The 14419-nt window shown below is 54.7% G+C and overlaps 1 protein-coding gene across 1 annotated transcript; it reads left to right on the forward strand.

Annotated features, from left to right (window-relative positions):
* The first annotated feature begins 1692 nt into the window (after positions 1–1692).
* On the forward strand, positions 1693–13543 carry IP6K3 (inositol hexakisphosphate kinase 3). Its single transcript, XM_042013363.1, has 6 exons — positions 1693–1905; positions 5298–5666; positions 9222–9441; positions 10509–10681; positions 11319–11494; positions 12161–13543. Exons 1-6 carry the CDS (start codon positions 1788–1790, stop codon positions 12611–12613), a joined length of 1509 nt encoding a protein of 502 aa, XP_041869297.1. The 5' UTR covers positions 1693–1787; the 3' UTR covers positions 12614–13543.
* Positions 13544–14419: the final 876 nt, after the last annotated feature.

Consider the following 14419-nt stretch of genomic DNA (forward strand, 5'->3'; position numbering starts at 1 on the left):
CTGCCATGGGGAAAGGTGAGCTTTGCCAGGATGGAAGGTGGGTTCTGCAGGTGGGCTCTGCCACGTGGGCACTGCCATGGGGAAAGGGGATTTTCGCCAGGATGGAAGGTGGGTTCTGCCAGGTGGGCACTGCCAGGTGGACTCAGCCAGAGAAGAAGGTGGGCTCTGCCAGATAGGCATTGCTGAGGGGGAAGGTAAGCTCTGGCAGGTGGGCTCTGTTAGGATGGAAGGTGAGCTTTGCTAGGATGGGAGGTGGGTTTTGCCATGGGGAAAGGTGGGCACTGCCAGGTGGGCACTGCCAGGAGTCTGTGCTGGGCTCCCCAGTGCCCCAAGGCAGACCTGGGCACTCAGTCCTGCTCTCACTGAGCCTCAGGGACCCCCGGCATGGGCCTGGCCCCTTCCTACCAGCTCTGGGATGGTTGGATTTAAAGCCTGGCGTGTTTGGGGTTTGCAGCCTGGCTTGGCTGCTCTTTGGGGGCTGTTGGAGCTGGGGGCTGCAGCAGGTGAAGGACAGAACAAGTGCAGGATGTTGGGACCAGCTGGGCATGGGAGGGGAGCTGCTCTGGAGCCCTGCCCTGCCCTGTCTGCCCTGGAGGAGGAGGAGGAATCACCAAGACCAGCTGGGCTCGGGGGACAGAAGAAAGGAGAAGCAAAAGCCCCCACGTCTGGCTGTGCAGAGTGCTCAGATCAGCTGTTTCTCCTTCCCAAACCAACCTTATTAAAATAAAACCCCAAATAAAAAAGCGCTTTCCTGAGCTCAGATTCCAACACGCAGCAAAGTGAAGCCAGGCCTTGGGAATCTGGGTCTTTCTTTCATCCTTGTCTTTAATCTCAGCCTCTGCCCCCACCATCAGTTCGATCCCTCTGCTCATCCTGAGCCTGTTTTCTCCCCTCCAGAGAATTTCCACATCCACCAATCCTTATCCCAACCGCGAGGTTTTCTTCCCTGGCACTTCCCCCATGGCATCCCTGGGGGGCCCAGGCCTGGGCACAGCTTTGCTGAAGTCCTCAAGTTCCTGCTGGGGACCTGGGGTGAGAGTGGGCACCGTCCCCTCCTTGTCCTGGCTGCTGCCCAGGCTGGATGTTCCTTGTGATTCCCTAAAAAACACGTAGATCCCATTTTTTTGGGGTGCAGGGGCTGGCACGAGCCCTTGGCATGTGCTGGACAGGACAGCGGGGCCTGGGGGGCACACGCTGTCCTTGAGTGGCTGCAGGGGACAGCGTGGCCCTGGCAGGAAGCTCCCTGGGACTTTTCCATTCCCCACACGGCTCCTGAGCCCTGACGTGTCTCTTTTCCCAGCACGAGGTTGTTGGCAGGGCCGGAGCTCTGGATCTGCTCACCTCCTGCCCGGCTCTGGGCAAACCCCGGCCTTGCCCTGCTTTGCCCACGCCTTTTCTTTGCCACAAAGGGGGGTTTGGTGTCCCCCAGCCCCTCTCAGCACCCCTCTCCTCTTGCATCTCCCTGGGGTGTTTTTCCCTGGTTTGGGAGCTCTGGGAAGCTCCAGGCCTCTCCCAGTGTCAGCCCACTCTGCAGCGAGGTGACAAACCCGCTGGGGGCCAGGCTGAGGGGGAGTTCCGAGGAAAACAGATGGACAAATCCCCGGTTGTTTTCCTGGAGAGCCGATTGCCCAAGACAGCTGGAGCACACGGCCGGTTCCTCTCGCTCTGTTCCGAGCCCTTCACGCGGCTGTTTCCCCGTCCCACCCAGGGTGTTTCTCCATGGCACAGCCCTGCTGGAATGTCAGCTGGACATTCCGGGCTCCTGCCAGCGCCGACGCAGTCGGGCCATGCCCAAATGTTCCCTCATTCCTCCCTCTGGAGCCGCAGCGAGAAGCAGCGAGGAACGTGGCACAGGCAGCGCCCCGAGGCTCGGCCGCAGCCCCCGGCGGACACCGGCACCCACAGGTGAGGTCCGGGCCGGATTCCAGGGCAGGATGGATGGGGAAGGATGGACACGGCTTTGGAGGGGGGTGGGATGTTGTCAGGAAGGCTCTGGCTGGCGGGAAGGGACGGGAGCAGCAGGGACAGCCAGCGCTTGGGGCTGGTGGGAACCTCCGGAGTGCCCCTGCAGCTGGTGGCTCTCGGTTCTCCGTGGCGCTCATGGAATGGCTGGGAAGTGTTTGGATGGGAAGTGGAGGGGAGGGAGGTGCTGTGGAAGGGAGAAAGTGGGCAGGGGGGTGAGACAACCTGTGCCCTTTTCTGCGGGGTGTGGTGGCACTGGGCCCATGGTGGCACCGAGCCCATGATGGCCCCGGGTCCATGGTGGCCCCAGGTGCCAGCTCTGGGGCTCCATTCAGGGCTGGTTTGGGCTCCAGGTGAGCTCCAGCACTGGGAGCTGTGCACACACACATCTCAGCCACGTTCTTTTCTTGCCTTTTAATGAAGAAAAGAAAATAATCTGCAGCCCCTGCAGTGCTTGGGACCTGACTTTGGAGCTCTGGGATGCTCCGGGAGCAGGGCAGTGGCCATGAGGTGTGACACTGGGAGCAGGGCCTGTGCACGGAGATCTTGTTTGTAGAGAGGTTTTGCATTTTAATATTCCCGGGTGTTTCTGCCACAAGGAGCCAGCTCAGCCTGGCTGTGCATTTCCCCTGGGGCCACACGAGTCCTGTTTGGGATGGGATGGGATGGGATGGGATGGGATGGGATGGAGTAGGTGCTACTCAAAGATTAGAGAATTTAATCTGCCTGGTTCCTTTTGGCTCAGTTTGGTGTTGGGAATAAAAAAACCTGTTCAGCTGAGGCTCCTCTGACATTTGGCCCTGCCTGGGAGCAGGGGTGGGAGGTGACAGTGCCAGGGGAGCAGCAGCACTGTCCCCAACACTGGGGCACAGCTCATCCAGCTCCAGCCCTGCCAGGAGCAGGGACACCTTCCGTGGTTTCTCCCAATCCCCATCCCTTTCCTGGAGAATGGAATGTTTCTCTTCCATGCAGAGAAATATCCTCCACATTCTCCTTCCCCGATATTTGCTGGCTCACCTCCACCTGCAGCACCTGAGCTGCTTTTCCTTTAGCTGGGGGAAAAACACTGACGGATTCTGGTTTTGCTTGGAGGGTCCGGATTTATCTGTAATTCCGTGTATTTTTAGTGACGTAAATATCTCTTGGCATTTGCGATACCTTGAGCCAGTGGAAGTGATTTATTTCGAGTGTCTTGTTTCAGGGGAGCTCAGTGTTTGCAGGAACATTTATCTGCTCCGAATGGATGAGCTGCTTCCCAGCAGAAACTCCCAGAAAAGAACCTCCTTCTCCTACCGCAAATCCTGCGCCGAGTTTGGCTTGGGAGGAAACATTCGGAGCTTTATCAAATTGTGGATGTTTTTCTCCCAAAGTCCCTTCGCAATGCCAAGGCTGCCAGAGCTGTCAGGGGGTTGTGTCAGCTGAGGCTCAGCCTTGGACTGTCTCGGAAGCAAGAAAGGATTTAAGTCGTGTTGTTCCCTGCTCCAAAGAGGTGTTATGACAAATCCGCTTGCTTTTGGCTTTTCTCCTTCTTTTTGATGATGGGAGGAAGGGGAGAGGCGGGGGGAAAGCCGCACAAAACAAACCACAACAAACCTGCGGCTCCTGAGGCAGAAAATCCTCTTTAAAAATTGCCACAACTTAACAAAATGCTGAATGCTTTTATTACCGCCCGGGAAGGCTCGGAGGAGCCGCTTTCTTCCCGGCTGGAAAGCGCTCGGCTCGGGGGCCTGGCTTTGTTCCTCCGGGGAAGGTAATTGTAGAGCAGGAATTCCTCCACAAAGAGGAATAATGGGACGGGAAAAACCCCACCCTGGGGAGCTGCTGGTGCGTTCGGAGGTGGGAGTGGTTCTTCCCTGCCTTCAGCCCACTCCATCCCACTGCTCCAGGTGGGAAACAAAGCGGGCACCTGCACCAGGTGTTTTTTCCTTGGGGGTTAATCCCAGCAGGAGGGGCAGGGGAGATTTTCCACAGAGGTGGAAGGGACCCAGAAGGATCACCGAGTCCACCTCCTGAGCTCTGGCTCCTCGCTGCAGGATGGGGAACATGCTGTGTGCCAGCGGATCCGGCTCCCGGCTCAGCGCTGGCTCCAGGGAAAGCCCGAGCTGCCCTTCCCGCAGAGCCCGCGCCCACCATGGGAAGCTCCGGGTGCCTCCAGGAGGTGCCACCATCCCTCTGCTGATCCCTGGTTCCTGCTCAAGGAGGGGTGACAGAGCTGCCCTGGTCACTTCTGGCCCGTGGGGCTGGCAGGGGTGGAGCTGCTCACCTGGCAGCACATCCTGGAGGCTTTCCTGGCAGAACTGGAGCTTCCAAAGGCGTTCTTGTCCCCTGCACTGGGGTTCTGCTGGCAAAAACGGGGTGCAAAACTCCCCAGGTTGTGCTGAAGCTGGAGCAATCAGGAGAAAGGGCCTGTGCTCACATGGACCCATCCTCAAATGATGATTTTAATCCTTTTTTCCCATCCCTGTGAATTTGGGATGTGGAGTGTCCATCTCTGGGTGTGAAGCCAGGCTGCTCCAGCACCAACATCAGCTCCTTTTTGTCTTCCTGGGTGCCTGTGGGATTCAATTCCTGATGTCCAAGAGCCATCCATGGGCTTCCTGTGAGGAATGAGGGAAAGAGTGGGTGTTGGTGGGTGCTGCTGCTGAGGACGTACCACGGATGTGCTCCATGCTTTTCCTACGTCGCTGCTTTAGAGCCGAGACTTGTTGCTGTCAGAATCAAGGAGGAATTTCTGGAACCAGGCATGGATCTTTTGCTGGGTGCAGGGCAGGGTGGAGAGCTGGGTGTGAACCCTGTGGGTGCTGGTGTGACACATCCACATCCCCCCATGTGTGTGTGTGTCAGCCTGGAAGGAAATGCTCCCGCTGCTGCTCCGGTGTTAAATTCCAAGGAATGGCCCAAACTGAGGTTTCTGTGGAAGGTGCAGAAACTGTTGCTCACCCCACCCGCAGCGCTGTAGGGCAGAGGAGTGCCTGGGGACGTGCAGGGGCTTTGTAACAACGCTCCTGTGCAGGGAATGCCCAAGGGAAGGCCTGGGACCGTCCTGCCACGGTCTGTGGGACAAACTGGGGCTGTTGCACAGCATCAGTGCAGGGTGTCAGTAACCTGCAAGGAATCCCTCATCCTGCTGCCTTGATGAGGCCACTGCTTTAATTCACAGCTCTTCTTGATCGCTGTCGCTTGCCCCCAACACATTGAAACTGGGGCTTTCCTGGACTCTGTGTGTCAGCCTGGGGCTCCCTGCCAGCCCCTGGGCACTGACAGATCTCATCCCCACCCGGCTGCTGGGTGACCCTTCTCCTCTAATTCCTTAATTCCCTCTTTTTTTTTTGCAGATTTCATCGGTGAAAGCCCAGCGTGGGGGAAAACCCAGCGTGGGGGAAATACCAGAGTGGGTGAAAAGCGTCCCAGCGTGAGTGAAAACTGGCCCAGCACTGCCCACCCCAGCCGGTGTTTCCCACCTCCGTGTGCTGCTGCTGAAGGGGCTCGGGCTGTGCCTGGCACCATGGTGGGTCAGAGCCCCCTGGGCCCTGGCGAGGGCAGGGCTGCCGTGCTGCTGCAGCCCTTCGTGCACCAGGTGGGCGGCCACACGAGCATGCTGACCTACGACGAGCACACCATCTGCAAGCCCCTGGTGTCGCAGGAGCTGAGCTTCTACGAGTCCCTGCCCCTGGCCATGAGACAGTTCACGCCTCAGTACAAAGGTAAGGGGAGCTACTGAGCACTCGCCTTCCTGAAAAGCATCCCCAGCTGCTGCAGGTGAGACCTTTCTAGGCACAGAGGATTCTCCTGCCCATCCCTCCGCTTGCTGCCCCATCCCTGCCCCCATTCCCAGCTGGATTTCTCAGCCCAGCCCCTGGAAAGCAGCACTGGGAGAGCAGCACCAGTATTTTTTAAAGATATCCTCCCTCCCTTCTCTTTCTTATCCCCTCAGTATTTTCTGCTTTTACTGCCAGACTTGTGCTGCTCATAAAGCTCCTGACCCTGGCTTTTGGGGGAGGCAAGAAGCTCGGTTGTCACGTAAAAAACTTAAAATATCTCTTGGTCCTTCGGTGTTACAGAAAAGAGCTCAGTCAGCCACAGCTCCAATGCGCTTCCAGCCCAATCTCTCCCTTTCCCAGAAAGTCAGGGGCCTCTGCAGATTTATGGGACAATATTAAAAAGATGCTTAAGGGAGAAAAGTTTCCTCTGAGCGGTTTCCTCTGGCAGGAGCTGGGGTTTGGTGCTGCAGCGCTGGGCCCTCGCTGATAAAGCTGTTGGACAGTCCCAGTTTAACCAGTCCAGGGGTGCCCTGGTTGTTCAAACCTTTTTGTCTTTTCCACTCCTGTTTCAAATCCCTGAGAGTTTTATGATGAGGGGTAATTAAAAAACAATTCTCCTCCACTCTGGCATTGGGCTCACGGGTTTTTTCCTCTCCTGGCTGTCCCAGCCCTGCTGCCAGGCAGTGAAAGAGGTGCAACGCTTTCCCATGGGGATGATAAGGGGGAGGAGCACCCAGGGGGATGATCCTGGTGGCTCCATCCCCCATTCACACGTATCCACGTACCTCATTTCTATTCTCGGGCTGTGGGAACAGCCCCAGGACCATTATGTAATGGTGACACTCTGTGCCATGGGGACATTCTGTGTAATGGTGACGTTTGCTACAATGGGGGTCAAATACCATTCAAGTCTCACCCCGAGCCCGTGGCTTTTCCTGCTCACCTCACCCATGTCAGGCAGTTTGCTGACCTTGAGACCGACTTTTATCCCCTTTGAAGGCCCTGCCTGCCCCAGTTGAGCTCTCAGGGGGATGCTGGGCTTGTTTTCCAGCCCACTTCTGCTCAGGTTCCCATCGCCCTCAGCAGTAAATGAATGTGCTTGTAAATACAAAAATAAACCCACCAGGGCAGAGTTACAGAGTGAAACCTCCTGAGAGCCTCTGGGATGCCACCAGCATGGTGACAGCATCCAGAAATACCCTCTGGCTCCTCGCTGGTGCCAGCAGGAGGGGGATTGGGGTGTCAGTGACACCAAAGGCCAGCACAGACAGGCACCCAAAGGTTTTTGAGAGATGTTTGCCCGCTGCAGCAAAGGAGGAGCTCTGGGGGGTGTCTGCCATGCAGAGGTCATGGCAGGACATGTGCAAATCCCCGTGGAACCACCCCAGGAAACAAAAAGCACTTTTCAGGCTGAGCTGTAGGTTTTTTGAAGGCTGAATTTCCAGCTGGGAGGGGGGAGAGGATCACATTCCCTTCCAATTTAACGCTCGGTTCTCGCCTTTGAAAATCTCCCCATTAATTTTCATGTTAATGGCTCATATTTAACAACTCTTACTTGCACGCTATATATAAGCTTTTTGGGGCCAGCCCGTCAGCACTATGCAAATGAGCACAGCCCTGCTGACTGCAGCCAGGAACTGGGACAGTTTTTAAGGTTATGGTGTTTGGAATCGAGGGCTCCGGTCGCCTCCCAGTGACTTTTTAAAATGAAAAAGGCTTTGATTTAGGCAAAACACACTGGATTTTTTTTTCTTCTTCTTTTCCCCTGCCTACATCCCCTGAAAATCTGAAGCAGGCATCCAGGCTGAGAGGAGATTTGTTAGATCTCAGAAATACGGATTTTTTAAGAATGGGACTTAGGGAAAAGATAATGCTGGAGCCTGAGAAAGATGGAACTCCCTGAGCTCGCCACAGAGGGCTGGGAGGACTAAAAATATTCCTTGCTCCTAATGAAGGTTTGCAGCCCCTCAGCTCCCTTGGCAGAGCAGCTTGGGTAATTTCCCCCCATTTTTGTGCAAACTCAGCCTGTTTAGCCTAGCCCGTTCACAAAAATGCTGATTGTACAGCAAAGGGCCCAGGAATGGTTGTGGTGAGCAAAGGGAGGGAAAAGCATCCAAACCCAGGGTTTTGGGGTGCAGGACCCGGCGAGGGATGGGCTCTCCAGCCCAGCAGGGGTGGCTGCAGGGACAGTTCAGGTGGGGAAACCCCTGTGAGCCAGCAGAACCCGGCTGGCACAGGAGGCAAAGCCTTGTGTCGGTGTTTGCTCACTGTAATCGCACTTGAAATGGAAAGAAGGGGCTTTGCACGTTTATTTGCTTTGGCACCTTTGCTTGGGAGAGCAGAACTGTTTGTTGAGCTGCTGAGATCATCTCCCCACATGCCCAGCGGACCTGGTGAGGGTGCCCTGGGCACAGCTGGATCCAGCCCAGCTCCCCACATGCCCAGCAGAGCCCCTGGGCACAGCTGGATCCAGCCCAGCTCCCTGTGTCCCCAGCTGGGCTCTTTCCAGTGCTGCTCGTGCTGGTCCCACCGCCCTGCCCCTGGTCCTTGTCCTCTTTGGGACCTAAAGGGCTGTGCTCTACCGACGCCCCCGGAGCGTGGGGAGGCTCAGGCGGCCCTGCAGAGCTGCGGGAGCGGAGTGGCGTTATCAGCCTTTCCCAGAAAGGTCAGAGCCGGCTGCAGAGCGATCCGTGGCCATTCCTGCGCTGTCATTTGAGACGCACAGACAGCCGGCCCCGTGCCAGGGATGGGCTCGCACTGGGCTGGTGGACTGGCTGGCATTTGAGCCCTGTGATTCCTGTCAGAGACAGGGAAAATTGGAATGTTCAAATGCAGAATGGTGTTTTAAGCACTCGGGGTGGAAAAAAATAACCTCCGGTCACAGTCCTGGTCCCTGTCGGACATGAACACCGGACGTGTGACAAGCCAGCCCTCTGTGGGATATCTGGGTGCTGGTCCTTGGTGCTGGGGGAAGGACACGACCACGACAATGTGTGGGCAGCACTGCCAGCCCATGGCCACATCCCTGCCCTGCTCCTTGGGCTCTCCAATTAAAGGAAGCAGTTGGCACGCTGGGTGTCCTTGGAAAATGCCTTGTCCCCAACCCTCCCTTTGCTTCCTGCCAATGAAAAGTGTTTCCAGTCTTGTGCTCTTTAAAAAGCACTTAAATCCCTTGTGATAAATAAGCTGAGAGCTCCTGATCTGGAGCAGGGGGCTTTTCTGGGTCACCCGGGGCACAGCAGAGCCCAGAAGGGTGGGGGACAAAGGAATGTGGGGTTCAGAGGAGACAGGTTTCAAACTGAGCCTCGAGAGGGGGAACACGTGAAAATCCTGAGAGTATTTTCCAGCGACTCAGACTAAATGTGTTTATTTGGCTTGAAATCAGAGTGGGATCAGTAAAAGGCCACCAAAAACATGAGGTGGTGGCGAGGTGGTGGCCAGGCCTCTGTGCTACCCCATGAGTTCATCTCTGGCTCATTTGTTTTCCCCTCTGTCCAGGCATCGTGTCCGTGCACCTCAAGAAGGACAGCCTTGGCAACCTGACCCTGATCGCCAGCCCCGGCCTGGGGCAGCCGGACAGCTGCGGCCGCCTGGACAGCGCCGGCGGTGACCCCGCGGTCACCCTGTGGCACAAATGCAAGTGGACGGCCAGTGCCAGCAGTGAGCACGGGCTCGTCAAGTGGAGCCACAGCCAGGTCACCAAGACCTTCAAAGACAGGTGAGGGTCTGTCACTCCCTGCAAACCTCCTGGCTGGCATCTGCCACTGGGCTGGGGTGGGGTTGGGAGGGGTTTGGGAGGGGTTTGGTGGCCCAGCTCTGGGTTCAAGGCAAAAGCAGTGCCCAGCTGAGGTGCAGAACAGCAGAGCCAAGCCCTGTGTGTGTAGTTCTGCTCTTCCCTGGTGTGGGGACGGAGTGGGGTGGATCTGGGATGTTGTTGCTCAAATATCTGCCTCAAATTCTGCTCTAAACCCCATTCCTTGGAGCACAGCATGCTCCAGGAGAGGGAGGCCCCGGGAGAAAAGTCACTGAGCATGGAATGTCCCTCTGCTGGCAACAGAGGGGCTTCCATCCCATCCCATCCCATCCCATCCCATCCCATCCCATCCCATCCCACCCCATCCCGCCCCATCCCACCCCATCCCGCCCCATCCCAGAGCTCTCCCATTAAGGCACCCAGTGCTCCCAGCACCTCCGTTTCACTGAGGTTTTCTGCAGGACATCCTTCATCCCAAACTGGTTCAGAGCAGCCCTGGGCCAGCTGGGACTGAAGGTGGAATATTCCTGCCATGGAGCCGCTGCCTTTGGAGTGATGGGAGTGCTGGAGTTGGGATGAGCGAGACCAAGGAATGACCCCGCAGGAGAACAGATCTCCTCATCACTCTGTTCCTCCCTCCCCTCCTTGGAGCCAGCCCCTCCAAATTGGGAATCATTCCCATTGTTGGACCATTTGCCTGTGCTGTGCCCGTTAGGTGGATAAATAGAGATCCCTGGCTGCTGGGGCTGTGAATGGCTTTTCATGGGAGCCATGAAATTATAATTCAACCACTTTGAATTATAATGAAAAAAAGTATTGGCAGGCAGCAATAGCTGGCTTTCTGAAAATTACTGTTATGGAGTAACAAAGGATCTCTGCAGGTTGGCCATGATCAATATGTTTCCTTTTGAGAGTCCCTGAAAATCCACCTTATCAAGTTCGAGGCTCTACAGAAAAAAAAAAAAGAGGGAAGGGAATATTCTCCTCTGGAGCTCATAAACCCGACGCGTCCCTTTGTGTGCTTTGTCTAGCTGCCCTGGGAAGAAGCTTTTGAGGACAGACCTTCAGTACCACACAGATTCCCTTTTGGAAGATGCAAATGGAAAGCAGCCAGAAAGGAAGAGCTACAACCCCTGGGGACTGCACTGTCACCGGCAGCACCTGAACCGCATGTCCTCCAAGCATAACGAGAACAAACTTCAGCGTATCCTTTCTCCTCTCTCCCCTCCAGCACAGTCCTGGCTACAAGTAACAGCTGGAAATCAATGTAGGGTTTATTGCAGGGGGGTACATCCCCTCCTCTGCACAGACTCTGGGAAGATAAGGAATATTCTCTGTTATCTTCTGCTGCTGTTTAAAAAAAAAAAAAAAAAAAGAAAATGAAAAAAACCACCCATTTCCCATAAAGAGTTCTCAGCAGAAGTCAAGGATCCCCTTGGCATGCATTTAAAAACACAACTATACAGGAATTAGCAGCTGCCTCGCCTTTTATTTCCCTATTACACTTCATTACCCACCAGTCATGTGAGTAATAGAGTTTAACAACTTCCCCCACCCACCGGAGCGAGCTCGGTACCGAGGGAAGGTGTCGGAGTGACAGCCCAGGGCTACGGTGTCACCGGAGAATGGAGCTGTTGGGGCTTTAATTGGTAGGGCTGTAGTACAGTAAATTAACTGGAATTGGCAGCGAGAGGCCCATAGCAATGACACGTCGGAGAAATTGGCTCAGAAAGTCTCATTACAGTTGTGAGCTGTTATGGAGAGTGTCAGCAGTTGCTTTGATTTAAGGCCTCTTTCAATTAGAATTTAAAAGTATCGGGTTTCCCTTAACTCGTGCTCAGAGTTTCTCCTGCTGGAAAACGTCGTGTCCAAGTACAGCTATCCCTGCATCCTGGACCTGAAGATGGGGACTCGGCAACACGGAGATGACGCCTCGGAGGAGAAGAAAGCCCGGCACATCAAGAAGTGTGAGCAGAGCACCTCGGCATCGCTGGGCGTGCGCATCTGCGGGATGCAGGTAAAGCCTCCATCCCCTCGGTGTGTGTCCCACACACGGCTTGGAACCAAGCTGGAGTCTCCAGGGGTTCTTGGCTGGTGTGAACTGAAGTGGTTTTATTCTCTCTTCTCCCCAAACATGGGTTGTAAGGAGTGGTCACTTGGCTCTGTGTCCTCTCAGAGAGGGTGTGAAATATGGCACATTTAGGGTGACCCTTTCTCTGTGCCACTGCCACCAGTGTGAGCAGCTGGAACCATTTACCCCATCTGAGAAGCTGCTTTGACACACAGATTCCTGCTCAGCTCTTGGCTGCTGCCCATAAAGACCCCAAAAAGCACCACATTGCCCCATTCGTGCTTTCACTGAGCTGCCCCATCTTGGGGCTGTGAGAGCCAGGGGTTCATTTTGGGCTAAATTTCTCCTGCTGGAAATCCCCACCCTCCCTCCTGGAAACCCAAACCAGCCATTTCCCTCACTCACTATTCCCAAACAGGTTTCAAAACCCTGCCTGAAGGATAATTATGAGAGTAACGAGCGTAGGCACACAGAAAGCAAAATATAAAAAGTCCAAACCCACGTCCCTTTCTGATCTCTGGCATCTTCCTATGAGCAGAGCTGGACTTCAGTGGCCGTAGTGAATCCCTTGCAACTCAGGTATTTTATGGATTATTCCTCTCTCCCTTCCAGGTTTACCAAGCAGACACTGGCCATTTCCTGTGCAAAGACAAATACTACGGGAGGAAGCTCTCCCCGGAGGGATTCCGGCAGACCCTGCGGCAGTTCCTGTGCAACGGGAACCAGCTGCGCACGGACCTGCTGGAGCCCATCATCCTGCGCCTCAAGGCCCTGCTCTCGGTGATCAGGAAGCAAAGCTCCTACAGGTTCTACTCCAGCTCCCTCCTCATCATTTACGATGGACAGGAGCACAAGGAGAGCGCGGATCATCACCTCCCCTTCCCAAAAACTCACGGCACGAACCCCTCCCGGGTGGATGTGAGGATGATAGACTTTGCCCACACCACCTTCAAAGGCTCCAAGAGCAATCCCAACCCCACCCTGCACGACGGGCCGGACCAGGGCTACATTTTTGGCCTGGAGAACCTCATCAAAATCCTTCAGAACCTGTCAGAAGGGAAATGAGAATTTCTGTGAAACGGCCTGGATTTCCTAGTGACCGATAGCCCTGAAAATCCCGCCTGGGGCTGGCTGTGTAGGACCCTCCAGCTGCTGGACGTGGCATGGAACGAGCACGGATAACTCGGGAAGTGCTGAGAACTCTCCATGTGCCGTCACTGAACTGAAGCGTGGAAAGCAGAGAGCTGGAAGAATCTGTTCTCTCTGCCATCCATCAGAAGATTTATTTTCCTTTCTGGTTTGACTGCTGTCCTTGATTTATTTGTGAGCCAAAGCAAGCATTACTTGGGAAGAGTCTTAATGATAAACCAGGACCTGCTTGCCCCGCAGCCGAGCGGGAGGAGGGGCTTTGGGGCAGGAACGAACGGATGGAGCTTCCCTTTCTGCTCCTGCTCCTCCAACATTCCCAGTGCCCCTGGTCGGGATTCTCTGTGCACATATTCAGACACTCAGACCAAGAGCTGCACCTCGCCAAGCTTTAATCCCTGTGGGGTTATAACAGGGGAATTTTCCACAGATTTTCTAGGAAAGAGGCTCCACTGGGGCTGGAAGTACGGGAATGCGATGACTCTGTCAGCTATCAGCCACAAAAAACGTTCACATCAAGGGATTTTTGCTTAAAAAAAACAGGAAAAAAAAGAAAAAAAGTGTGAGATTGAGTCAGGGACTGGACATCAAAGGTCACCCAGAAATTCTTGGATACAAATACTGCGTGTGCGTGTCTGCGTGTGCGTGTTTGAAGGAGACAGTCACAAAAGACTCTTAAAAATAATGTTTACAGCTTTTGTGGACAGATTTTATGATGATGATGATGGAACAAATGCAATTCCTTCCTGCATGGTGTGGGAAACCTGAAGGAGAACTCCTTGCACAAGGAATAGAGCTACAGAACTCCGCTACCGGGGAGTGGGGATATAAATAAAATTGTGGCAGTAACTCCCACCATTGTCCATCTTTTTCCCTCCTGCAGCATCCTTGAGGTACATTATCCTTTGTTTAAGCCTGTAATTTTTTAAGAGAGTCATTATTTCCACAGGTTTGAACACCAGATCCCAAGGGAGACTCTTCACTTGGATTTACAGCAGAAAGCTGGGGAGCTGCTGTAATTTATAGCTGGAAAATTTAAGACATTTGACCCAGCTGTGTATTTTGCTTGGCCCGGAGTCCACCTGGGAAGACTCTTGTTCACATTATTGCTTGACCACAAACCGTAAAAAAAACCCACAAACGCCCAATTTCAGTAGGGGTTGAGCCACAGATTGTCCTGGCTCATATGAAAAGTCTGTGATACGACTTTGTGGCTTTGTGGAAGAGTTTGTACGGAGCCACCTGAGCATCCCACGGAGCCTCTCGCTGGTGCCCATCAGGACACGGGTGGGATAAGGGATGGATGAGAAGGGCCAGAGCCCCTCGCTGGGCAGCCCCTCACTCTTCACTGTTGCACAGAAAACAACAACTTGTTGGCTGAAAAATTATAAAAAGCCCACCATGCCCTCCTTTTTTACCCCTCATACACCTGCACAGCGTGGCTGTGGCTGCCCCATCCCTTGGAGTGTCCAGGCTGGACACGGCTTGGAGCAATCTGGGATAGTGGAAGGTGTCCGTGCCCGTGGCAGGGGGTGGGATGAGATGGGATTTAAGGTCCCTTCGACTCAAACCATTATAAATCCTATGAGGAGCAGCTGAGGGAACTGCGAAGGGGTCTGGAACGCCAGGAATGGCTGACAGAGCCGGGAAAGTGGCTCGGCCTGGAGCAAAGGAGGCTCAAGGGGGACCTTGTGGCTCTGCACGACTCCCTGACAGGAGGGGGCA

The sequence above is a fragment of the Corvus kubaryi genome, unplaced genomic scaffold (genome assembly GCF_017639235.1).
Source record: "Corvus kubaryi isolate FWS band 111438036 unplaced genomic scaffold, C.kubaryi_AGA036_p1.0 split1-37355, whole genome shotgun sequence".
Classification (NCBI taxonomy): domain Eukaryota; kingdom Metazoa; phylum Chordata; class Aves; order Passeriformes; family Corvidae; genus Corvus; species Corvus kubaryi.